Source organism: Canis aureus, chromosome 21 (assembly GCF_053574225.1).
Source record: "Canis aureus isolate CA01 chromosome 21, VMU_Caureus_v.1.0, whole genome shotgun sequence".
Taxonomy (NCBI): domain Eukaryota; kingdom Metazoa; phylum Chordata; class Mammalia; order Carnivora; family Canidae; genus Canis; species Canis aureus.
The window spans coordinates 3,000,937-3,027,204 of record NC_135631.1 but is presented as its reverse complement, the minus strand read 5'-3'; the positions used below and the strand labels follow the sequence as shown (position 1 = coordinate 3,027,204).

General features: G+C 48.3%; 1 protein-coding gene across 2 annotated transcripts; it reads right to left on the bottom strand.

Annotated features, from left to right (window-relative positions):
• Positions 1-2,506: 2,506 nt before the first annotated feature.
• Positions 2,507-16,398, bottom strand: STIP1 (stress induced phosphoprotein 1). 2 transcript variants are annotated; one of them, XM_077862160.1, is made up of 14 exons: positions 16,241-16,398; positions 13,000-13,209; positions 12,384-12,525; positions 12,075-12,216; positions 11,222-11,390; positions 10,120-10,246; positions 9,928-10,030; positions 9,524-9,644; positions 8,148-8,244; positions 7,884-8,008; positions 4,144-4,180; positions 3,827-3,930; positions 3,453-3,625; positions 2,507-2,999 (listed from the first exon to the last, which is right to left on the bottom strand). In XM_077862160.1, exons 1-14 carry the CDS (start codon positions 16,373-16,375, stop codon positions 2,927-2,929), a joined length of 1,758 nt encoding a protein of 585 aa, XP_077718286.1. In that variant the 5' UTR covers positions 16,376-16,398; the 3' UTR covers positions 2,507-2,926. The 2 variants fall into 2 exon arrangements, with proteins under 2 accessions (XP_077718286.1, XP_077718287.1); XM_077862161.1 differs by lacking the exon at positions 16,241-16,398 and adding an exon at positions 14,410-14,454.
• Positions 16,399-26,268: the final 9,870 nt, after the last annotated feature.

Here is a 26,268-nt window from a genome sequence, read left to right as displayed (position 1 = left end):
CTGGGTGCAGGAAGCAACTGCCAGTAGGCTGAGGATTCAGGGGTGGCCCCACCTTTGTTCCCAGGGAGCACAGGGAGCAAGGAAGGAGCAGCCTTGGGGCCCACCACCAGCACCACACAAAGATCAGTCCCCTGATCTGGAGGGAAGAAGCTCAGTTCAAACTAGAAAAGCCCCCAGTTCACGTTGTCTACACACACTGTCCACTTAGAGGGTCATCTTCTATCTCCAGGCTGTCACAAAGTGGGGGTGGGGGTGGGGGTGGCCGAGGCTTTGGGACATGAAACATCACTGTGCTGTCGAGAGGGAAAGCCACACAGCTGAAAGGATCAGGTCTAGGTTATTTAGGAACCGGGAAGTCAAGCAAGCTCAAACCCCAGGGCGTCCCTTATCACCACGAAGTAGATCCCTGAAGAAGATCCCCGAGGGAAACCACTTCCTTAAGTCTTTCCTGTCCCCAGTAAGGGCCCCTATTTCCAAACATGTAAAAGCTTAGAGCTGCCCAGTGGAACAGCTGCACAGGAATTGGCCTCTGCTCATTCATGACCTCCCCACCCGACGCCTCCAGGGCTTAAGGCTTCAAATCTGGCGCGGCCACTCTACCCCTCCACGTGACATTCTTGCTCACACCGTGTATCCCAAGGGTCACTCCCTCCCGTCAGTCAAGTCCCTACTCAAATGTGACCTTGGATGGTCCCATCACCTGCCCTGGGAGGTCAGCTTTGGCCTGACCACAAAGGCCTCTGCTCACTGCTGGTTCCCAACAGGAACTGAGCCTTTTCACAGAGTATCAGTTTGTTTGTTTGTTTGTTTATTTTTAAAGATTTTATTTATTTATGCATGAGAGACATAGAGAGAGAGGCAGAGACACAGGCAGAGGGAGAAGCAGGGTCCACGCAGGGAGCCTGACATGGGACTCGATTCCCGGTCTCCAGGATCCCACCCTGGGCTGAAGGCGGCGCTAAACCACTCAGCCACCCGGGCTGCCCAGAGAGAATCAGTTTAGCTAAAACCTGAGAAATGAGTAGCACCGAAGGGCAGCAGCATGCCTGTGGAGAGGAGGTTTTCTGAACCTGCCACACAAATGGAGGAAGGGGCCTGCTGGAGATTCCCGGGGGAAGGCCAGCTTATGCAAAGTCAAGGGACCGGAAGTGCAGCCAGCTGCTGGCCTCAGCAGCTTCCTAGTTCAGAAAGCTGTGCTGTTGGAGCAAATGAGGAAGTTTTTACTCCCACCCTGGTCCAGGGTTTTAGAAATAGCTTGCTGTAACCATGTTCAAACGAAACTAAAAATCTTTCAGTTGAGCAGTGAGGTTTGTTTGGTCTTTTTTGGTTGTCAAATGATGGTTTACTGAAGTATTTCCCGTGGCAGCTCTTACCTAGCTGGGCACTCCACTGCACCACTTACCGACGCCACCTGTGGTGGGCAGACTGGGCAGTCTCCTGGACCTCTAATGGTTCCAGAGAATTCTCTAGCTAAAGACTGATGTGGTACCTGTTGGACAATGTTGACGATCTCATCAAAAGTGGTTATTTTGACTGGGCTTAATGTTTTTCTGTCTCTTGGCAGTTCCTTGAGGGCTTTGATGATCAAGGCACCAGCAGAAGGTACCAGATCTGGGCCTGTTCTGAACAGTTTTACCATCATCCTCAGGCCCTTTGTCACTAGCTGCCTTGGCAAGGTCATCACCGAACTTTTTGGTGACAGTGGGGCCAACAGACAGGAGGCTAGGGCAGACATGGCATCCCCACCAGAGGACCTCAGGTAGAGGACCTTGAGCTCACTGGGTTTGAACTTTAGGCAGCAAGGTGGAAGCAGCTGGCGTGGGATGAACCCAGAGTTAAAGATGCGCAGGGGCCTCCTCTGAGCAAAGGGCCAAGAGCAAGAGCAAGCTTTTTTTAAAGATTTATTTGAGAGAGAATACACAAATGCAGAGGGAGAGGGAGAGAACCCTCAGATTCCCCTCTAAGCATGGAGCCCAACATGGGGCTCAATCCCGAAACCCTGAGGTCATGACCTGGGCCAAAAACCAAGAGTCAGATACTTAATGGACTGAGCTGCCCAGGCGCCTCGGAAGCGGAGTTCTTTAAAAACTCTAACATAGAGCAGCTGACAGGTTCAGTCTCCTGACCTTCAGACTGGTCTGAGACTTGTGATGGAACACATTTTTTGTTCTGGGATGGGACCAGTGTTCTCTACATCTAGCTGGTTTCTGGTTAGGAGATTGGAGTGTGATGAATGGGCAAGGTTGGGAGCATCTGTTTACCTGGACCTCTGGGGGTACCACTCTGGGGAGGGAAGCCCCCCCCCCAACTCCCTTTCAGCTGCTCGTTGGGCTATGGCGCCACCTAGCGACCAAAGCATACCAAGGTGACACAGATCTGCCACCTGAGGAAGAGGCTCTGGTTCCCACTCAGTTCCTACTCCCACCTTTCCCACACCTCAGTTTGTAATCCCTACAGGGCAACCACTTGAGTCATTTGGCAAAAAAATTACAAGAACAGGACAATGTATAACCACGCCCGACTGGCTTGTTTTATTGGAGAAGGGCATGTGGAGTTAACAACGTGAGGACAATTGGGACCTGAGGTCGGGGAAGAACAGCACCCCCTCCCCATACATGCCCACTGCCCCAAATAAAAAATAACCAACTATGGGAGAGCAGCTGAGACAGTGACTGAAGTTGGGGAAGGGAACAGGGAACCCAGGGGGTGGTGGAAGAGACCATGCGTGTGCTGGGAGGGCCCAGAGGCAGCGGCGGTGCGAGTAACATGAGTACGAGTCTCTTGTGTCTTCCACATAGGTCTATATAAATATATAGAGAGAAGTTGTTCACTTTCCCTTGCTCTCCCCTCTGCTCCGCGCGGCTTGCCGCGGTCCCAGCTCCTCTTTCCACATGAGGGCGAAGGGAAGGGGATGATGAGCAAGTCATCACCGAATTGCAATCAGACCCACATCCATCAGCTTCTGGATCTTCTGTGCTATTACAGGATTCTTTAAGTGTCTTAAAAAAAAAAAAAAAAAAAAGCAAAGTTTTTAGTTATTAGATTTAAACCTAAAAAAAATTTTTTTTTTTCCCTAAAAAGGTCTTACTGGCTCTCAGAGCAGCCCCAATGCAGACTCCTCAAGCCCCATGGAAGGCACCAACAGGAGTCCTGGCAAAGAACGCTCTGTGAAGGCCCTGGCCTGCGGGCAGAACATGGCTGGCTCCACATGAACCCGCCGACACAGCCCAAGTCTGAGGCTGCTCTCCCAGCAAAGCTGCTCTTCCCACCAGATCACTCAAGCCAACCCAGTTAGCAGCGACAGAGCCATCCCAGCTAACCACCTGCAGCCAGCCTTTATAACTGCAAGCAGGCAATACACAGTAACCACTCCCCTTAGACGGGTAACATGGCCACCAAGCTCAGGCTCCCTGCTCGCCTCCACCTTTTCCATCTCCCCCAACTCCACTTACTCGCTGAGTGCCTGAGGGTCCTTCTGCATCTGCTCCAGGATAAGCCGCATGGCAGGGTCACTCATTATCTGCTGCACCTCAGGGTCAGCCATGGCCCGTCGCTTCACATCTTCGGGGCTATCGTGGCGGTTATACTGGGCCATCATACAGCGCTGGTAACCGTCTGCCGCTTCCTGAGTCCCAGCAAAGCCCAAAAGGGAGGGTGTTAGCACTAACCAGTTCACTGCTTCTGCAGCTCTGAGATATCAGGGGTAACCAGAAGCAAGGAGACAAAGAAACAGGCAAGAGGGAGAAACCAGCAAAACAACACCAAAAGGACCCAAGGGACAATGGAGGTAGGGGAGAGACCCCCTGGAGACCAGAAGGAGCCCTACCTTACAGTTGGAGTCCAGATCTAACGCCTTCTGGTAGACATCCATGGCTTTCGTGTAGTCCTTCATTGCCTCCAGGGCAGCTGCTTTCCGGGTGTACCCCTTGACTGCAGGGATGTGGGGAAGGGGAGGCGTTAGTAGAACATGGCTCTGAAGGATGCTGCTGCCACCTTTCCATGGGAACCCCAACACCTGTCTCGCCTGCTGACACTAGCTAAATGCTACAGGCCCCCAGATACAAGGAGGCAAGCATGTCCTCTCCCCGCTCCACCTCTGGGCCAGTGTCAAGGGACAAGGAGATGCCATGGAGAAGTACTTACTGAAGGCTGGCTCTAGCTGGATACATTCCTCACAGTCCTGGGAAGGAAAGAAAAAAAAATGCGGCTCATTCCTTCAGATGAGCTACCTGGAGGCAGGCTGGTCATTTGGAATCACTGATCTAATGCTTCGGCCACACCCATGACAGCATTCTTGTGTCCAGAGCGTCTGTTAACCCAGGCATCTGGGCTGTTTCACAGAAGGCCCAGCCAAGGATGACAGAAGAACAAGTCAAGCAAAACCACGAGGGTTGACAACTCCAGACTATGGAGCACCCTAAGGAAGACAAGTGGCCTGGACTTTTCAAAGAGCTAAGATTATGGAAGAACCCACAAAAGGTAGGGAAACCTCTAGTTTGAGAAACTGAAGAGGACCTGCCAACCAAATGAAATGCACAGGCCCTAATCCTAACAGCTTTAAAATGTATTTCTGGATATGTGGGGAAATTTTATTTTATTTTATTTTGTGGGAAATTTTTTTTTTTTAAGAAGAGTGGTTTATTTTTTTATTTTTTATTTTTTTAAAGATTTTATTTATTCATTCATGAGAGACAGAGAGAGAGAGAGGCAGAGATACAGGCAGAGGGAGAAGCAGGCTCCATGCACTGGGAGCCCGACGTGGGATTCGATCCCGGGTCTCCAGGATCGCGCCCTGGGCCAAAGGCAGGCGCTAAACCACTGCGCCACCAAGGGATCCCTGTGGGGAAATTTTTGAAGAGACCCACAGTATGTGGCCTTGCAACCTTCATTCCACTATTATCAAACGCTAATGACTCCTAAAGCGCACTCAAGAGCTCTGACACAGAGCGCCAAACATTCCCCTCTTTTCACAAAGGGTGTGGCAACCCCCACCCCCACCCCCAGTGTGCCTATCACTCAAAGCACTGGAGGGCACATAGGTGTTCTGGATTTGAAGTGCCTATTAAATGAAAAATTCTGGGGAAAAAAATGCTATTATGCACTATAGTTTCACAACCAGGTCCACTTCCAACTATTCCAGCAAAAACCTAGACCACAAATGGTTCAGTTCACTGCTCCCCTCCGTGGAGCTCGGGAAGTACTGGTCTATCTCCCAGGTGACCGCCAATGCTATTCTTCACTTGGCAAATTGACTAGTTTTCTTTATTTTTTATTTATTTTTTTTAATTTTTAATGAAGTTCAATTTGCCAACATATAGCATAACACCCAGTGCTCATCCTGCCAAGTGCCCCCCATAGTGCCCATCACCCAGTCACCCCAACCCCCCACCCACCTCCCCTTCCACTACCCCTTGTTCGTTTCCCAGAGTTAGGTATCTCTCATGTTTCGTCACCTTCACTGATATTTTCACTCATCCTCTCTCCTTTCCCTTTATTCCCTTTCACTAATTTTTATATTCCCCAAATGAATGAGACCATATGTTTGTCTTTTTCCGATTGACTTATTTCACTCAGCATAACACCCTCCAGTTCCATCCACGTCGAAGCAAATGGTGGGTATTTGTCGTTTCTTTCTTTCCTTTTCTTTTCTTTTTTCCTTCCTTCCCTTTCCCCTTCCCTCCTTCCTTTCCTTCCTTCCTTTTTTTGTATTTGTTGTTTCGAATGGCTGAGTAAACTGACTAGTCTTGATGTCTCTAAGCCAGACATAAGCCCAGAAAACAATGGCATCAATAACAAAAACTATTGGGGCACCTAGGGGCTCAGTGGCTCAGGTAGTGATCCGGGAGTCCTGAAGTGAGTGCCACCATTCTCCCTCTGCCTGTGTCTCTCTCGTGAATAAAGCGAATAAAACAACTACTATGTTGGATTCAAGTACTTGCGTCTCTACAGGTCACATTTGGTCACCTTCCCATAAGGTGGCCTGGACTTGGAACTTTTTAAAAATCCAGAAAATGGTTTAATTTATTTTTAAGATTTTACTTATTCATGAGGGAGACAGAGACCAAGAGAGAGGCAGGCTCCATGCAGGGAGCCCGATGTGGGACTCAATCCCGATCCCGATCCCGGGTCTCCAGGATCATACCCTGAGCTGAAGGCAGTGCTAAACCGCTGAGCCACCGGGGATGAGCCCAGAAAATGGTTTAAACATCACCAACAGAGGTATCCAACAGCTTGTGTTCAAGACAGCAATGGGGACAAACTACTCTCTCATCATGGGGTTGACAGACTCACATGTGGCCACACTCACAGCACACCTGCTAACTGACCTAATCAAAAAGCGAGGGCAGATGACAAAGCCGCTGTGGAGAACAATATTGCAATAAATTAAATAAATAAATAAACAAACAAACAAACAAACACTGAACGACTCCCGACACAGCCCTTCACCTACAAGAACAAAGCAGGGACTGAAGGTGCCTGGGTAGTTCAGTGGTTAAGCATCTGCCTCAGCTCAAGTCATAATCCTGAGGTCCTGGTATTGAGTCTCCATATCAGGCTCCCCCCAGGGAGCCTGCTTCTCCCTCTGCCTGTGTTTCTCATAAATAAATAAATCTAAGAAAGAAAACAAGCAAGCAAGCAGGGACTCCCAACAGATGCTGCATGCCCCTGTCCAATACCCAGGCTACTGAGGCAATACCCCAGTAGCCACAAGGTGGAAACTACCCAGTGCCATCTGATGATGGATGGATGATGGTGTGTACTTGTGACCCAACAGCACTCAGCCTTCAAAAGATGACACGGATGCCTGCTACGGCACCCCAGAAGACACAGTGCCCAATGAAATAAGCCTAACACGAAAGAACACTGGATGGCCCCACTTATAGGAAGTCCCTAGAGGAGTCAGTGTCACAAAGACATGGGAGAACGGTGGCCATAGGGAAGAGGGAATGGGAGTTAGTGTTTAAAGGATGCAGTTTCAGGGCTCCTAGGTGGCTTAGTTGGTTGAGTGCTTTTGGCTTGGATCATGATCCTGGGGTCCTGGGATTGAACCCTACCATCAGGTTCCTTGCTCAGCAGTGGGGGGGGGGGGGGGGGAGGGTCTGCTTCTCCCTCTCTTCCCTACTTGTGTTTTAATAAATAAGTACAATCTTTAAAAAAAAAAACAATGCAGTTTGGTAAGATGAAAAGGTTCTGGAGGTGGACAGCGATGAGGGTTGCATAGTGTGAATACACTGGATACCACTGAACTGTACACTTAAAAGGTTAAAAAGCAAGGGAGAGGGCAGCCCAGGTGGCTCAGTGGTTTAGCGCCGCCTTCAGCCCGGGGTGTGATCCTGGAGACCTGGGATCAAGTCCCGCATCAGGCTCCCTGCATGGAGCCTGCTTCTCCCTCTGCCTGTGTCTCTGCCTCTCTCATGAATAAATAAATAAAATCTTAAAAAAAAAAAAAAGCAACGGAGAGAGAAAACTAACAGGAAGGAAAAAGAATCTATCATCAGAAAAAGTAGGAAAGAATCCATTTTTCTTTCTTTTGAAGATTTGTGAGAGAACGCCTCTCCGCTGAGCAGGGAGCCCAATGTGGGACTCGATCCTAGGACCCTGGGATTATAACCCAAGCCAAAGGCAGATGCTTAACTGAGCCAACCCAGGCGCCCCAAAGATCCACTTTTCCAATCTTCCAACCACTAACAACTTGATGGGCCGGGTCTAAGCAGACATTCCTGTATTTACAAAACTCACATGTTCATGCACCATTACCTTGACTCTAAGATCAAAATAGTAACATCAAACCGATGTCAATGAAAACGTGAAGAGAAAAAACACATTCCTCACATACAGGTTAATGACAATAGTGGCTGCTCCACATTCCCAGACCTGCCCACCTTGAGCGCCAGCTGAAACTCCAGGAGTTTGGTGTAGCAGGCAGCTCGATTGCTGTACAATTTGGCATCTTTTGGATTCCGTTTGATGGCTTCTGTATAATGCTTCATGGCCTGGGGATAGTCCCCTGGATAAGGAATAAAACTGTTTTAGAAAGCAAAAGGCCACCCTCCCCACAGGGCACATCCAGCCCGCAGACAGCCAAGGAAGAAGACAGGTCTGTTCCACTCTTACCAAAGGCTCCACCCACCTGAGCTGGAACATACCTTTCTGAAAACATTCATTGCCTTTGTTCTTCTCCTCCAAGGCCAGATCTGGGTTTATGTAAGCCAGCCGCTCTTGCTCCTTCAGAATTTTCTCTGCCTAAGAAAAAACAATTCTTCAGATTATTATTTAAACAGTCATAAATGGGCAGCCTGATGGCTCAGTGGTTTAGTGCCACCTTCAGCCTAGGGGTTGATCCTGGAGACCCAGAATCGAGTCCCACGTCGGGCTCCCTGCATGGAACCTGCTGCTCCCTCTGCCTGTGTCTCTGCCTCTCTCTCTTTCTCTCTCTCTCTCTCATGAATAAATAAAATCTCAAAAAAAATAAAAAATAAAAAAATAAACACTCATGAACATGTCACTGAAAAAAGCCATGGGCTGATTCTGATTTTCAAGAAGTACCGTGCATGCAGCTCTCAATCTCAGAGTTCTGAATTCAAGCCCAAGCCTCACAATGGGTGTAGACATTACTTAAAAACAGAAACAAACCACACTCCTTATCAAGGTATACTGTGGGGTACCTGAGTGGCTCACTGGTTAAGCATCCAACTCTTGGTTTTGGCTCAGGTCATCTCAGGGTTGTGAGACTGAGCCTGTGTTGGGCTCCATACTAGGAGTAAAGCCTGCTTAAGATCCTTTCCCTCTTTCATGTGTCAATAACACAATTAGCTTTCTCACCAATCTTGGGGTGCCTGGGTGGCTCAGCTGGTGAAGCATCTGACTTGCTCAGGTCATGATCTCAGGGTCCTGGGATGAGCCCAAGTCGGGCTCTCTGCTCAGTGGGGAAGTCTGCTTCTCCCTCTCCCCTTCTCCCCACTTGTGCATATGCAACCATTCAAATAAAATTTTAAAGAAAAAAATTCCTGACCAAACTTGTCAATAAAATCAGCCCCCTCCATAATTTATAACAGGCAAAACACACACCACTTTAGTTGTATAAAGCAAAAAAAATTAAGTCACAGTAAGAACAATAACATTCTGCATTCACTGACCCCCCTACTGAAGTTAAGATCTGAGCTGACATAAAAGTACACAGGGTAGCCCGAGTGGTTCAGCGGTTTAGCGGCGCCTTCAGCCCAGGGCCTGATCCTGGAAACCTGGGATCGAGTCCCACGTCAGGCTCCCTGCATGGAGCCTGCTTCTCCCTCTGCCTGTGTCTCTGCCTCTCTTTCTCTGTGTCTCTCATGAATAAATAAATAAAATCTTAAAAAAAAAAAAAGTACACAGACAACCTAGGATTATTCCTTATCTGTTCTCAATGGACAAGGATGTTACATAAAATGATCAAAAACACTACGTAAAACCATTTAAGATTCATTATTAATTACAACTCTAAGATAAAGTTAACAACGAAACACCCCCATTTCTCCGTACCCACCTGTTGGCATTTCTTGAGCACATCTGGGGTCCGGTGCTCTGCCAAAGACTTGTTATAGAAATGGATGGCATCCTTGTACTTTTCTTCCTTGAAGTAGGAGTTGCCAATTCGAGCATAAGCTCTGACAGAAACAAGTGAAAAAAGAATTTGCTAAGTGTGGAGCAGGCACAAGGTCATCTCCTGCAGAGAAATGACGTCAACAGCTAGGAACAAGGCCCCCCCTCACTGCTGGGACACTACGCCCTCCAAACACCTTTTGTCTCGATGCCTGCAGCCTCCTCTCCAGCCCACAGTTAACAGAGCAGGTCGTGTGGCCAGCAACCCTCCTCCCCATGCAGGGAAATTTAAGTCTCGGACATCGACCCCTCCACACCACTCGAAGTACAGCCGAAGGTCGCGCGTACTTGGCAATCTGTCGATAGTCTTCTCGGTTTTCTCGCCCCACTTCGATGGCCTTCTCACAAAGCTCCCGGCATTTACTGTAGTCACCCTTCTCGAAGTACACGGCTGCCAGGCAGGATGATTGAGGAAGAGTCAGCCTCTGTCATTCCCCAGGACCCCCTGACAACACACTTACCCCTTGGCCTGGGCCTCACCTGCTTGATTAGTCATGTAAGTCATGTTGGTGGGGTCCAGGTCCTTGGCTCGGTCATAGTGCTTCAAGGCTGTGTCAAAGTCTTTCTTCTTGTAGGCTTCGTTCCCCAGCTCTTTCTCTTTCAGCGCCTAGACAAGGTACAGGAAGGGCACTGAGCAAATCTAACCCAGATGGCAAAGAAAGCGAGCTTGCAACCCATCACAGGGACCTTACAGCATGTATGACCAACAGGTCTATGGAAGCAAGGTCTCCACCTCTACCAGCCTTTTCCCAACCAGCCAGAGATTGAAAAGTGAAGGACTAGCTGTTGGAATGAAAAGTTAAAGTTTCATCTCCACCTCCTCTGAAACTCTCCCTTTTCCATCCACAGTCCTGGATTCCATCAGAGAGCAGAGAGCTGCTTCAGGGGAGAGGACATCTCTTCAGCTTGTGCCAGCCTAAAAAAGGATAGCAGTTCCGTGCCTTGTTTTACTGGGAGAGGCGGTGCCAAGTCAGTTTGTCACACAGCTACCCTGGGGCCTCTGCGGTCAGGGTACAGTAGCAGCAGAGGGGTGGTGGGAGCTTCGGAAGGGGCTGGCCCGGTGGCAGAAGTCTTCAGCACAGCTCGCTAACACCCACATCATAGGGCCTTTTCCCAGCTTAGAGACACCCTGAGCAACCAACGCTTACCCATCTGAAGGTGCTAAATACGGCAACAATCTGCTGTTCCCATTTATAAGAAGGGAAATAAAATCGTGTAACCACATGCCTCCTGCTCTGGAAGACAATGTTGCTAAGTGGACAATTTTCAACTACATACATCCAACCAGAAAACAGAAGCCTGAAGATGGGTGTGGACAATATCCCTCTGGACCCCGGCGAGGACAAGATCACATAATTTTACCAGCTTGCCCTGACCAACATCCATGCCGCAAGTCTGAGAATACACCATTCTTATTAAATCTCTTGGCAAGTCAACCTTTCAACATACTGACCATTCTCATTAACAACAACCACCGTGCACTCAAAAATCACAGCCGGCCTGACCCATGGCACTCCTGTCTGACAGGGGCTTCCTAACTAGGTTGCTTGGGAACATGTGACAATGAGGAAAAAAACGAGACCTGCTTCTTATTCTCTGGAAGATCTTCTTCCATTGGCTCTGGCTTGGTGTCCTTCTTGGGAGGAGGAGGTGGGGGAGGTGTTCCAACTTCCTCCTCCTCATCCATACTGCCCAGATCCACACCCAGCAGGACGCTCAGAGTAGTCATGATCCGGGGATCTTGCAGTTTCCTAGCATTGGTAAAGAAAGAAAGTCACAGATATTCTTCCTCACAACCGATTTTAAGCTATTTACTGCTAAGTCTTAGATTACTACATTGAGAGCTTCTCTTCCACAGAGAAACTGCTAGATTCTGCACTATCCATGAGGTACCACTGGGGAATACCCCAGCCCTCGACAATCCACATAAATCGAGGTAAGAGAGGTCAGGGTTATTTCTTGAGGGCAGAAGACACACAGATGGATGAGTTAGAGGTGTACTCCATCTCATCTCAGGAACCACAGAGATTCAGGTAGCCACAGATACCATTAGGACTTAAACACATCTTTACACCTGACACTCTTCTCAACCACAAGTGTCCTCGTCAATGTCCCAAGAGACAGCATCTGGTATGTATACAAAAGATAGTGTTGGTGCCAGATCAGAATTATAGTAGAGGAGCGAATAGTCATGGAGACTTAAAAATGAAAATTCTAAATTATTCTGATAACATGTCCCCCTTGACCCTTTCTTGAAATACAAATAAACTACAAACCAACAAACACCTACCGCTCATTAGAGAAAAAGCAAAGGCAGAAACATTGCTGTCTGATTGAGGGACACCCTCTTTCCCTATGCCCAGCCATAAAATGCCAGGAAGAAAGCACCATATTCTTGTCTATTTCCAGACACAAACCATGCTGCCTTGACTTACGTGCCCAAGTCAGATGGCTTGTTTCGTAGTTGCTCTATCAGCTCCCGGTAGGTAGGATCAGCGAGCAGTGTCCTTGTCCTGGGATCACTCTCCAATTTCTGGTACAGATTGGGCATGTTGAAAGGGTTCATGAATTTCCGTTCTGTTCCGAACAAAAAAAGCACGTGATCAGAAATCGGTTCCCTTGATTCCTGATGCATCTTTAGCCTTTAAGCCTGATATTTAGGCAGGAGAGCCTCAAAGTTAACCCCATTAAAAACAAAACAAAACCCCCCAAAAACACACCACCAACAGTGTATTGGCGCCTACCTGCCAACCGAGCCTCCATATTCTGTAAGCCCTCTTTGAGCTGAGGATTATTTGCTTCATGTTTTAAACCCTCTTCGTAGGTTCGCTTGGCTTCTTCAAATCGGTTTAAGAACTCAAGGGCTGCAGCCTTCCTCGAATAGCCCTTAAGCCAGCAAGAAAGAATAAAAAAAAAACAAATAAAGGACACCAGGAGTTAAGTCCAGAATATGAACTCCAAAGAACCTGTTTTACATTTCACAGGACAAAATGGGTATTCACGTGAGGACCAAAGAACAGGAAGAGGAGCACATGGTGCCAAGGATGAAGAATCCAGCCACAATTCAAAGATGCTTACCCTCCCCACCTCAGTTTATCTTATGACCCAGGGCTGTCCGTCAGCAGCCTTTCGTCTCTCAGCAGTACAAAGGAGAAGAGCGGTCTCAGTGACAGATGGGATCTCAGACTTGGCGACCTGTGCCATCAGTCTGAGGCAAAGACGCAGACAGGGAGAACGAATGGGCCAGCAACTACCTGTCTACAGGGATCGCAACCAGCCAGGTCAGGAGGGCCCTGTACTTAACAGCATTCTAGAAGGCATTTCTGTGAACTCTGAAGTCCCAGTGCATCCACAGCTTACCTTGCCCCAGTCGGGCTTTAAGTCCACGGTTTTGCAGCCATCCTCATAAGCCTTCTGGTAGTCCCCTTTCTTGGCGTAGGCTGCGGAGCGATTGCTATAGAGCACATGGTTCTGGGGATCTAACTTAATGGCCTCAGAGTAGCACTGCAGTGCGTCATCAATGTTGCCCGCACTCAGGGCCTTATTGCCCTTCTCTTTCAGCTCATTTACCTAAGAGGAAAAAAAAAGGTCAATGTAGTTTTTCCCCATAACACACTTGCTTAATCCCGACTTAAGGTGGTTATTGACAAAGTTACTTTATAAACCAAAAGAAAACACTCAATGTGTTCGTTTACCATCTCCCACATCTTTCAGAACCAACCAATAAATAATAAGGAACAAAGAAATAAAGCCTGACCCTTGGCTCTCCACTGTCTCCAGTGCGAATTAGAATTCTTGCCACTCTTTCCAAAGTCTCTACTTAGGGCTGATTAAGAACACACTCGTGAGTTCCTTTCGTGGAAAAACAAATTCATTTGCCATCAGAATGCCAAGAGGCCCAAACGATAAACCAAACACAGGCCGTTACTGCTCCTCACAGAAAAGGGAGTCATGAAAGAAGTGAATGGAGTGTGCACAGACACATGCTCCACAACCCACAGGCTTCACGACAGCTTCTCTGGGAGCATGGAGATGCTCACCCACGATCGGAGAAGAATCTATTTCCATTCATAATTGTGGTAATATGTCACAACGTGGTAGATTACTGTGCTCTTAATGAGTAAACGAGAGCTAGCCTCTGAAAATCAGTCTTTGTCACATTTAAGCATTCTCATATTATACAAGCTATGTAAGAAAATGAAACACTATTCGTGGTTTAATATCCCATCCTCTCAAATATTCAGACCACGGTCCTAATTCAAGGCTTCTTCCAACCTGGGAAGCCCTTCAAGAGAAAAAGGGCCACATCTCAAAAGCACACATTTGGTGAGATCAAGTATGTCATTCAAGTTACTAAATCATTCTGTCTTGAGTCTATCACCCAGCCATGATCCAGTACCTACCTACTCATGCAAGTGATTTTGGAACCCTGAGGCTTACCAATCGGGAACTTCCCTCCATTAACCAGAAATATTAGAGACACCTTAAAAAGGACAAAGTAAGAAAAGGCTGCCAAATGCAGCACAGGATAAACATCTTAGAACCCAGGAAAGGAGGGATGCCTGGGTGGCTCAGCATCTATCTGCCTTTGGTTCAGGTCATGATCCCAGCATCCTGGGACGGAGGCCCCACATAGTGCTCCCGAGTCTGCTTCCCCCTCTCCTCTTGCTGGTGTTCTCTTTCTCTGTCACATAAATAAATAAAAATCTTGGAGGGAAAAAAAAAAGAACCCGGGAAAGAGACCACAAAGAAAAAAGTTAAAAACTCAACTAGTATCAAGACAGTTGAGAACAGCTCCATAAGGTTCTTCCCTATCCTACAAAACATCATTTTCCAAAGTGAGTACCGGCCCGCAGTCGGTCAGGAAGTCAAGTCTGGAGGTCATGATCAGCACTTTAAAACATCAAGTAGAAAAAAATAAAATAAAAAATAAAACATCAAGTAGAAGAGAAAACACCAGCCCACAATGCACATTAATAGCGAACACTATCTTGCTAAATATCTCCCACGGTTCCACGTCTGCATTAAGTCTAATGCAAAAAGTACGTTACCCTGGGATTCGAAAGGCACTAAAAAGAGAATATGGACACTCCAATCTGCCCAACTTGAATACTTCTGAAACCTGAAATACAGATCTGAGTTGAAAATGAAAACCAAAGGCAGAGTTGCATGATCAATGGGCTCAGGAGTAGGTTGGGACACACCTGGAGTTAAAATTCTAAGTTGCCTCCACACAAGGCAGGAGTGTGCAGCCCTGAGTTTAGTCATTCATTTACAGTCTACCTGCATACCCGCTCCATCTGCAATGGACAGCACCACTTTAAAAAGTTTTTTCCCTATTTTGACAAGAGGCACAGAAACCCTTTGCTCCAATTTCCAAGTAACGAGCTTTTCACTCCAAAAATCTTTGTTTTGTCTTTACCATAGCCTACTTAGTCTTAGATACAATTTAATTATCCCAAGTGAGCAAAAAAAAAAAAAAAAAAACAACTATTCAGCCCTCCAATTCTACAACTTAAAAAAAAAAAAAAACTTACCCAAGAGGCTCCAGATTTGATTAAAGCAGCAATGGCTTTACCTGAGAAAAGTAACACTAGGGCTTTCTAAATCACACACACACAAAAAAAAACAAGGAGCCATTTCCCCCTCCCAAGAACTGCTACACTTCAACGACAGCTTCGAATAGAACAAAATCTCTTCTGGCTGTTTACAACCTCCAGGCAGCGGAGGATAAAATGAAGCCGCTGAAGGCAACCACCAGCAGCAGCTACAAACGCGGTCCCCTAAAAATGCTGAGCCGAGACAAATAACTTACTTTTTGCTGCTTATCTACATAGCCTAGATTTTCTACAGAAACCAGTTCCTCCTTGTGTAACCAGAAACCAACCTTCCAGAAACATCAATCTTCGGTGACTCTCGAATCACAGACACTCAAGACAGAAAAAAAAGAAAAAGAAAAGAAAAGAAAAGGGAGGGGCGGCACATACATCCGAGGACCTCGGCGGCACCATCCCTCTCCTGCATCAGGCAGAGCTGCCGGCCCGCCGCGCATCAAACCTTCCCTCAACGTCCTTCCGTGGGCAGAAAAGTAGTATTTCCCCCAACCGGTTACTTCCAGCGGATTCCCGTCCGCTCCCTGCGTTCTCCCAAGTTAACTGTGGCCAAGTCCCGCTGGCTTCTCTTCTCCGTCTCCAGTCCCCGCTGGTGCGGACCCCCCCCCCCCGCCTCTACCGAAGCCCCTAGCCCACCGTCAGCCCTCCCCGCGTTCCCCGCTGAGCTGAGAGCCACCCCCCGGGAGGCCTCCGGGGCCCAGCCACGGCCTCTCTTCCCGTCCGACTTAGGCCGAACCGTCGCCGGTCCCCCGGTCCTCCTCACGAGCGGGCAGGCGACGGGCGCTGACTGGACCCGGCGCCCCCACAACTCGGCCTCACCACACTGCTCACCTCCCGCTCGGTGGGCCGCGGCCCTCACGTCCTCACGTCCTCCCCCCACCGCCGCTCCGGCCTCCCCGATCGGCGCCCGCCCCGCTCCTCCACCCGTGGCCGGGCCTCCGCCGGTGTCCGAGCTGCCCCCGGGCCTCGGCCCGCCCCTCCCCCTTCACCTGCTCCATAGCCCAGCCCGGAACCCCGTTGAATCGACTCCGTCCGCTCCGCGTTCCCAACCGCACGCGCCGCCTTCTGGAACCTACTAGAAGCTGCCGGGACCCCTGGATCCCACCCCTTCCTCGCCTGCTCATTGGTTGAGCTCCCGGAGGGGGCTTTCAGTGCTTCCCTACTATTGGCTTGAAGTCTAGCCCATCATCCTTGCTCCTCTGTCATTGGGCAGTTGAGAGTAATCCCCTCAAGCCCTGCCTCCCTCGCGCCTCCGGATTGGACTCTTCCCGGTAAGCCCCGCCTGCCCAAAGCTCTATGATTGGAGGGAGGGGCGAACTTCTGCTACAGGGATTGGTCGCTTGGTCCGCCAATCGTGGCCCCGCTGGCCGCGCCCATTGGTCCCGTTCTTTCTGGAAATTTCCACCTCTCCCATTGGGCTGACGGGGTCCGTGAGGGCACCGCCTTCAGGTCAAAAAAGAATGTCGATTGGGCGGAGAGTCGCCGCGGCTTCGCGCTGATAGGTCTAAAAGGCCATCCTTCAAAGGCAGCGTGGAGTTTCGCCGCTGCGGTGGTTTATGGGAGTCCGAGAGAGCGGTCGCTTTCTGCAGCCGTAGCTGCGGTGCCCGCGAGCGTGGTGGCCCCGACGACCCACTCCGCCCCGAGTCGCAGCCGGTGGGGGGGGGGGGGGGGGTGACTCTGGGTCGACCTCGAGAGAGCACCCTGGGAAGCCGGACGGCTGAGGGCGCGCAGGAGAGAAGCTGCTGTTCCCTCCCGGACCCGTGTGTGCTTCTTGGAACAAGGCAGCCGCATGCCAGGTCCGGAGAGGGCTTGGACTAGGGTCTCGGGGGCCGCGGGGTCCTGCTCTGTCCTACCGTCTGGGTCATGCCACCCCCGTGCCAGGCTGTGAGTGCCCACTCCTTGGCAAGCACTGGTCTCCATGGGTTCCTCTTCCAGGCCAGCTGTCCCTGATCCAGTCCCAGCGCTGCAGCCCAAGTCACTGCATATCCACATCCCTTGCTTAAAACTCTTGGAGGTTAAAAAAAAAAAAAAAAAAAAAAAAAAAGGGCAGCCCCGGTGGCGCAGCGGTTTAGCGCCGCCTGAAGCCTGGGGTGTGATCCTGGAGACCTGAGATCAAATCCCACATCAGGCTTCCTGCATGGAGCCTGCTTCTCCCTCTGCCAGTGTCCTACTGTGTCTCTGCCTCTCTCTCTCTCTTTCTCTCTCTCTGTGTGTGTGTCTCTCATGAGTAAATAAATAAAATTATTAAAAAAAAAAAATTCTTGGAGGTGGGCAGCCCAGGTGGCTCAGCGGTTAGGCGCTGCCTTCAGTCCAGGGTGTGATCCTGGGGTCCCCGGATCGAGTCCCGTGTCCGGCTTTCTGCATGGAGCCTGTTTCTCCCTCTGCCTGTGTCTCTGCCTCTCTTTCATCAATAAATAATAAAAATAAAATCTTAGAAGAAAAAAAAAAACCCTCCTGGAGGCTTTAGATTGGGGCTCAGGGCCTGTCTAATCTGGCAGCCCTGCTTTTCCCACCTCTTTCCCTGTCCCCCATCTTCAGCACCAAACTCTAGCCCACTGATGTCTCTGTTGGTTAAACTAGGTGGGCTTCTTCGCTCGGGGCTTGCCTCCAAACTGTTCACTACTGGGTCCTCCTTCCACCAACGCTGCCAGGTTAATTCGGTCTTTCAGGGTGAGATGAGCTGTCAAGTTTCCTTAACAGTCTACCCCCCGACAAGAACACTGATTTCTGCCCACTGGTCACTTGGTTTTATTGCACTGTGGGTTCTACATGTATCCAATCATAAACTAAACCGGCCACTTTGGTATCATTGCCACATTTTGCAAGGTCCGCGGGGACCTCATGTCCGTATTTCTTTATTCTTGTCTTCCAAGTGTATTGCACAGTATCTGGCACATAGTAGGTGTTTATTAACACATAATTGAATGTGTCCGATGAGCTTGTAGGTGCTGGGGAAAATGCAGTGAACAAACCTGGCAAAAATCACCTGGTGCTCATTGTAGTGAAGGAGACAGGCCAAAAAAGCTTGTAGGGTAGGATCCCTGGGTGGCGCAGCGGTTTGGCGCCTGCCTTTGGCCCAGGGCGCGATCCTGGAGACCGGGGATCGAATCCCACATCAGGCTCCCGGTGCATGGAGCCTGCTTCTCCCTCTGCCTATGTCTCTGTGCCTCTCTCTCTCTCTGTCTGTGACTATCATAAATAAATAAATAAATAAAAATTTAAAAAAAAATAAAAAAGCTTGTAGGGTATATCTGCTCAAGTGCAGTGGAGAAAAAGCAGAGAAAGGGTTAAGGAGTGTTGGGGGAGGGGGACTGTGTTGCATTTTTAATAAGCTGGCCTGGACAAACCTCAGTGAGAAGCTGATACTTGAGAAAAGACCTGAAGAAATAAGAGAGTGAGATTAATGGAAAATCTAGGGACAAACCTTGCACTCAAAGGGAACAACACATACAAGGTCCTGGGTGGGAGCTGCACTGAGGTGGCCAAAACGGTGAGAGTGGGGCCAAGAGGAAGCAGGGGCCAGGTCCTGCAGGGCAAGAGGCCATTGTGTTTGTGCCAGCCTGTTTTGAACAGATAAGGGACATGATCTGATGTAGTTTTATCAGGATTCCTCTGGCTGCAGCGTAGGTGACCCCTCAGGACACTCTTGCCATGTTCCAGGAGAGCTGTGAGAATGCTGTGGGTTGAGACAGTTCCAACTTTTGGAGGAGCCAACAGTATCTGTTGATACACTGGACTCAGAACAGGAAGGAAGGAGGTGAACTTCAGGCTTTTGGCCTCTCTTCTTAATCTGCTAAAATTAAACCAGTCCACAGGATCTGTCATTTTTCCTTGACACTGTCTCCAGCCCACCACACTCTTACCAGTCCTACTGCTGCCCCCCCAGTATCTTCCACCATCTTCCCACTGTTTCTCTCCAGGCTTCTTTCCCGTTTCTCCCTCTGTGTAACCTGGTCTTAGCATCACTGACATCTTTTATATAGTGCTACATGTGGCACACTTCTCCGGATGCAGGGGCTCAACAGCAAATAAGGCAGCTCAAAGAGGCAGCTCATGTGGATCTTGTCTTTTAGTGGGAGAGATAGATAGTAGAGATGCTCATCAGCTGTGTGACTTCAGGCAACCTGCTTAACCTCTCTGTGTTTCCATTTCCATTTTATTTATTTATTTATTTTTATTTTTTTATTTTTCCATTTCCATTTTAAAATGTGAGTGAGGGCAGCCCTTGGTGGCGCAGCGGTTTAGCGCTGCCTGCAGCTCGGGGTGTGATCCTGGAGGCCCAGGATCCAGTCCCATATCGGGCTCCCTGCGTGGAGCCTGCTTCTGTCTCTGCCCCCCCACCCTCTCTCTCTCTCTCTCTTTCTGTCTCTCTCCCTGTGTGTGTGTGTCTGTCATGAATAAATAAATAAAACTCCTTAAAAGTTTTTTTAATATATATATTTAAGGGATCCCTGGGTGGCGCAGCAGTTTGGCGCCTGCCTTTGGCCCAGGGCGCGATCCTTGAGACCCGGGATCGAATCCCACGTCGGGCTCCCAGTGCATGGAGCCTGCTTCTCCCTCTGCCTGTGTCTCTGCCTCTCTCTCTCTCTGTGACTATCATAAATAATAAATAAAAATTAAAAAAATAAATAATATATATATTTAAGATTTTATTTATTTATTTATCTATGAGAGACGCAGAAAGAGAAGCAGAGACACAGGCAGAGGGAGAAGCAGGCTCCATCCAGGGAGCCCGACGTGGGACTCGATCCCAGGACTCCAGGATTGCGCCCTGGGCCGAAAGCAGGCGCTAAACCGCTGAGCCACCCAGGGATCCCCCTGTTAAAAAAAATTTTTTTTTACATAAAATGTAGGTGAAACAGTTTTGATGTCAGAGTAATTGTGAGAATTAAATTGTTTGGATTAAATTAATTAATATGCATTTGTTAAATAGAAACATGTAGAATTGAAAATAAAGAGTGAGGAGTGCCATAAAAAAAAAAAAAGGAAGGGGGGAAGGTAAGGGCTAGAGAGCAAGTAGGGAGGCAGGAAAGGAAAGAGCTCCTAGAGGTGAGTGGCCAGTGAAGGACCCTCAGACCAGACCTGAAGTGATGAGAAGCCTGCCGGGCACAGGGTTCTAGACAGGAAAGCAGAAGGTGTAAAGGCTATAAGGTTAAAACAAATTTGAAATTTTCACAGAAGCCAAAGAAGGCTCTTCTATACTCTAGTGTCATATATGGGGATGATGAGGTGCCAATGACTTCTCAAGGTTACTATCAGAGTTGAACAAAATCATCCATCCTCAAGTCTCATCAGACCCAAAACATAAAATTTTGAAAGACTCCTCTGAGGAAAAAAAAAAAAATTAAAAAAGGTTTAGACTTTTAGGAGAGATAGGACTAGGGGACCCTAAAGCTTAAGCTTATTCAGGGTCACGGTAAAGCCACTCCTGGACATTCAGAAATGTTAGCTTTTACACTTTATACCAACTTGGGCTTCTTCAAATCTCTTGGTAGACTCAGAGCCCTCTCAGGTGGGGCACGGAGACGGTGATGGCTGGCCAGTGTCCCCTTCCCCAGATCCCTGGAACAGAAGCCAAGGTGCCACCACAGAAGGTGCCCTGGCCCAGGCATTACATGACAGTTCCCAGTGATTCATGCTGCTATTTTGGTGCTGCTGTCCTCGAGGGTGGGGAGCAAGATGGTGAGGGCTATTCCGAGTCAGTCTGAGGTCGTATGGAGCGTTTGAGAGACTGAAGGAGTAAACGTGTGTGACAAATTGTCTGCAGAACAAACCCCCGATTTTAAAGTTCTCCCTGAATGAGGGACAGGAAAACAGCTGGGGCTCAGGAGACTCAGGGTGAGAGTATAGAGAGTATGGGGTATGGATTAGGGGTGGTCACAGCTCAGAACTCTGGGGTCTGTGGAATGTGGAATTTTGTGCTGGTAAGAACATTCATTTTTGGAATGGGACTTTAAGACAGCCTGATTTTCCTTCTGCAGGTGATAGCAAAGTCCCATTCTGGGTTCTGGAAAATTCCTAAAGGATATTTTCTTCCTTTCTTTCTTTTTTAAGATTTTATTTATTTATTCATGAGAGACACAGAGAGAGAGGCAGAGACATAGGCAGAGGGAAAAAGCAGACTCCCCACAGGGAATCTGATGTGGGACTCGATCCTAGGACCCTGGGATCACACTTGAGCCTAAGGCAGATGCTCAACCACTGAGCCACCCAGGTGCCCCCAAGGATATTTTCATTCCCACTTCACTGAGTGGTTCTAACTACCTGCTAAGGTAGAATCTAAATCCTGATGAGCGGGGAAAGCGTGAGGGTAAATCAAGTGCCATAGTGTTCTGTTGCATTCAGAGAACTTGTATGGAGAGCCAGGCACTGTGCCAGATACTTCAAGGCATAAAATGATGGTAATTATTATCTGATATTTATTCATACGAGAGCCCCAGAGCCCAGCCCGGGACCGCACCACCCATACTCCTCCCTCCCAGGGTAATCTCAGTCAGTCCCATAGCTATAAATACCACCTCAGATGACTCCCACATTTTTATCTTCAGCTCAGATCTTGCTCCCGAGTTCCAGACTTATCTACCCAGCTGTTTCCTTGATGTCTCTACTTGGATGGCTAATGACCTTCCCAATGTGTTCACATCGGAGCTCCCTATAGTTTCTCCCCCAAATTGTTCCTCCCTTGACTTCTTTCCCATCAATGACCTCCTTATTCTTGGACTGGTTCAGGCTGAAAACTTTGGAGAAGTCCTTCACCCCTGTCTTTCACAACCATGTCCAGTCTGTCAGCTGGACACAGACACACACACACATACCCCACAGACTCCCCAGCCATCTCTAGCTTTGGCTGGGAAACTTTGAGTTGGTGGCGACCAGAGTCAGAGGGGGCAACTTTGCAAAATGTATGAGAAGACCCCTGGGAGGCTGTGCTCATAGGTCATATCTTAGGAGAGGTGCAGGGTTGGGGTGGGGGGTGAGAGAAGAGCTTCTTTGTATTCAGGGGACCACTGAGGTGAGCCCAGTGAGGATGTTGACGACAGCCGTGGTAGTGGATTGGCACTCTTCCTCATGCTTAGGGCACCACACACTCCCCCTGCCTCCAGTCTGATATCACCTGGATGAGAATCCTAGCTGTCACTGGGGGTAAGATTTCCTCACAGCTGGGTAGGATGGGGGCTTGGAGTCAGAAGGAATTGGTTTCAAGGTTCTGTTTCTCCACCTGGCTGATTTTGCCCCCAGAGGACATTTGGCCATGTCTGGAGACATCTTTGATGGTCACAGCTTGGAGGCTGGGCTGCTGCTGAACATCCAACAATCCCCAGGACTGCTCCCTGCAATTCTGTGCGAGGCTGGGAAACCTTGACCTAAGGACATGTAAATAAATGTCGTGTTTCTGGCACAACTGAGCTTGGCTGAGGCCTGAGAGTAAAACCTGCTACCTGACAAGTAGGTTGAAATTGATCATAGCCCATAATATGACACACAAGGCTATGAGAAGGCCATCGGGGCACTCTGGAAGATGACAGATAAATAGAAATTCACTGACACATGCCCCCCTCCCCATCGAAAGAGAATCTAGGTCCCCTCCCCTTAAATTTGGCCTCTGGGATTACTTTGACCAATGGAATACACTGGAAATGTTGCCCTGCCAGTTTCTGAGCCTTAGAAAACTGGCACTTGGGCAGCCCTGGTGGCCTAGCGGTTTAGCACAGCCTGCAGCCCGGGGTGTGATCCTGGAGATCCGGCATCGAGTCCCACTTCGGGCTCCCTGCATGGAGCCTGCTTCTCCCTCTGCCTGTGTTTCTGCCTCTCACTCTCTGTCATTGATAAATAAATAAAAATCTTAAAAAAAAAAACAAAAAACAAAAAACAACTGGCACTTCCTCTTCCTGTCTTTTGGGATGCTTTCTCTTGGAGCTCTGTGCTGCCATGTCAGGAATCTGACTCAAGGCTGCCATGGTTGATTGGTTGAGGAGGACGCCCCAGCTAGCCACACAGGGAGCCCCAGCTGTTGAGTCATTCCAGCCAAGGTATGGGAGGAAAGCTATCTTGGACAGCTCCAGTGCAGCCTCATCTCTGGCTGAATACCACTGAGTGACCCTAGTTGAGGTCACATGGAACCAAAGAATTGCCAGGCTGAGCGCTGAGCCCTGACCCACAAATCATGAGATAGAATCAAATAGCTGTTGTTTTCAGCCACCAAAACAAGATAGCCTAAGGTACTTTGTTACACAAACAGACAAGCATTAGAGTCACCCCCAAGAGCTATTCCTGGGTTCTCCTCTTTTTTTTTTTTTTTTAAGATTTTATTTATTTATTCATGAGAGACACAGAGAGACAGCCAAACACATAGGCAGAGGGAGAAGCAGGCTCCCTGTGGGGAGCCCAATGCAGGACTCAATTGTGTGCCCTAAATTCCTGTGTTGAAGCCCTCAACCCTCAATGTGATGGTACTGGTGGTGAAGACTTTGGGAGTTCAGGTTGAGATGAGGCCATGAAGGTGGGGCTCTCATGGTAGGATTAGTGTCCTTATAACACGAAACACCAGAGACCTTGTTTTCTCTCTTTGCCATGGAAGGACAAGCCAGCAAGCCAGGCAAGAAGGCAGCCATCTATAAGGCAGGTAAAGTGCTCTCACCAGAATCTGGGCATGGGTGGTACCGTAATCTTGGACTGTCAGCCTCCACTACTGGGAGAAAATAAACTTCTGCCATTTAAGCCAAAAAGAAAAGAAAAGGAAAGAAGATAAACCAGGAATGCTGCCTCCATAGAAAGAAATTTTGGCGAGCATTAAAAAGAAGGCTCAAAATCTGGAAAACAGTAAGGAGTTTCCTCAAAAAGTTAAAAATTGAGCTACTCTATAACCCAGCAATTGCACTACTTGTTATTTACCCAGAAGATCAAACATAGTGATCACAAGGGGCACCTGCACCCCAGTGTTTATAGTAGCAATGTCCACAAGCCAGACTATGGAAAGAGCCCAGATGTCCATCAACAGATGAATGGATAAAGACGATGTGGTGAATATATGCAATGGAATATTACTCAGCCATCAAAAATGGAAATCTCGCCATTAGCAACAATGTGGATGGAGCCAGAGGGTATTATGCTGAGCAAAATAAGTCAATCAGAGAAAGACAATTATCATATGATTTCACTTATATGTGGAATTTAAGAAATAAAATGGAGGCTCATAGGGGAAGGGAGAGAAAAATAAAATAAGATGAAATCAGAGAGGGATAGGACACCTGGGGGGCTCAGTGGTTGAGCATCTGCCTTGGGCTCAGGGCGTGATCCCAGGATCTGGGATCGAGTCCCACATCGGGCTCCCTGCGAGAAGCCTGCTTCTCCCTTGGCCTATGTCTCTGCCTCTCTCTCTGTGTGTCTCTCATGAATAAATAAATAAATCTTAAAAAAAAAAAAGAAATCAGAGAGAGAGAGACAAACCATAAGAGACTCTTAACTCAAAAAAAAAAAAAAAGAGAGAGACTCTTAACTCTAGGAAACAAACTAAGGGTTGGTGGAGGGGAGGGGGATGGGGTAACTGGGTGATGAGCATTAAGGAAGGCATGTGATATAATGAGCACTGGGTGTTACATGCAACTGATGAATCACTGAACTCTACCTCTGAAACTAATTATATACTATATGTTAATTAATTGAATTTAAATAAAATTTAAAAAATTTTAAAGGCTCAGATGGATACTGACAGGGACACATGCCCATGATGTACTATGAAATGAAGAAAGTTAGTTGTGGAACAGTGTATATGGCCAAATCCTATTTTTGTAAAAAAGAGAAAGAAAGAAAAAGAAAGAAAGAAACTGTATGTGTGTATCTTCACACATGATTATAAATGCATGGAAAGAGTAGAAGGATGCCAGTTGGCTACCAAAATTGATACATACCTCTGTGGATTAGGGATGGGGAGAGGGTGTTGTATTAGCTTGCTAGGGGTGCCATAAATAAATCCCACAGATTTGGTGGCTTAAACAACAGAAATTTATTTTCTTACAGTTCTGGAAGTCCTAGATCAAGGCTTTGGCAGATCTGGTTTCCTCTGGGGCCTCTCTCCTTGGCTTGCAGATGGTCACCTTCTCACTGTGTCCTCATGTGGTCTTTTTGTGCCTCTGAGTGTCCAGCTTCCTTCTTACAAGGACACTACTCAGATTGGGGGAGGGCTCACCCTAACAGCCTCATTTTTTACTCAATCACCCGTTCAAAGGTCCTGTCTCTAAATACAGTCATATGCTAAGGAGCCAAGAGTTGGGACTTCCATGTATGAATCTGGGGGGGAACACAATTCATCTCATAACAGGGCTTCCATTTTTCATTGTGTGGTTTAAACTTGTCACAGTCAGGGCACATGGTTGGCTCAGTCAGTGGAACATGCGACTCTTAATCTCAGGGTTGTGGGTTTGAGACCCACGTTGGGTGTAGATTGCTTAAAAATAAAATCTTGGGGCACCTGGGTGGCTCAGTTGGTTGAGCATCTGCCTTCAGCTCAGGTCATGATCCCAGGGTCCTGGGATGGAGCTTGGTGTCAGGCTCTCTGCTCAGCGGGGAGCCTGCTTCTCCCTCTGCCTGCAGCTCCACCTGCTTGTGCTCTGTCAAATAAATAAATAAAATCTTTTAAAAAAAATAACTAAAAATAAAATCTGGAAAACTTGTTACAATAAATGTTACTATTCGAGGTTTGCAGAGCATCCACCTTCCCAGGCCTTCTCTGGAGTCAGAGGAGGGGCAACTGAAGCTTGCGGGCATCAGCTCCAGAGTCCTGGAGGGTCCTTCCCCTGGTGAGGCAGCCCAGACCCGCTGGGGGAGGGGCGCCCTCTGCTGCCCAGACCTGTGGTTTACAATTACACATGCCAGACAGTACCTTGTAATCCGTTCTTTCCTTTCAGGCCTCCCACTATTATTTTTTTTTTTTTTTAAGATTTTATTTATTTATTCATGAGAGAGAGACAGAGGCAGAGACACAGGCAGAGGGAGAAGCAGGTTCTATGCAGGGAGCCCG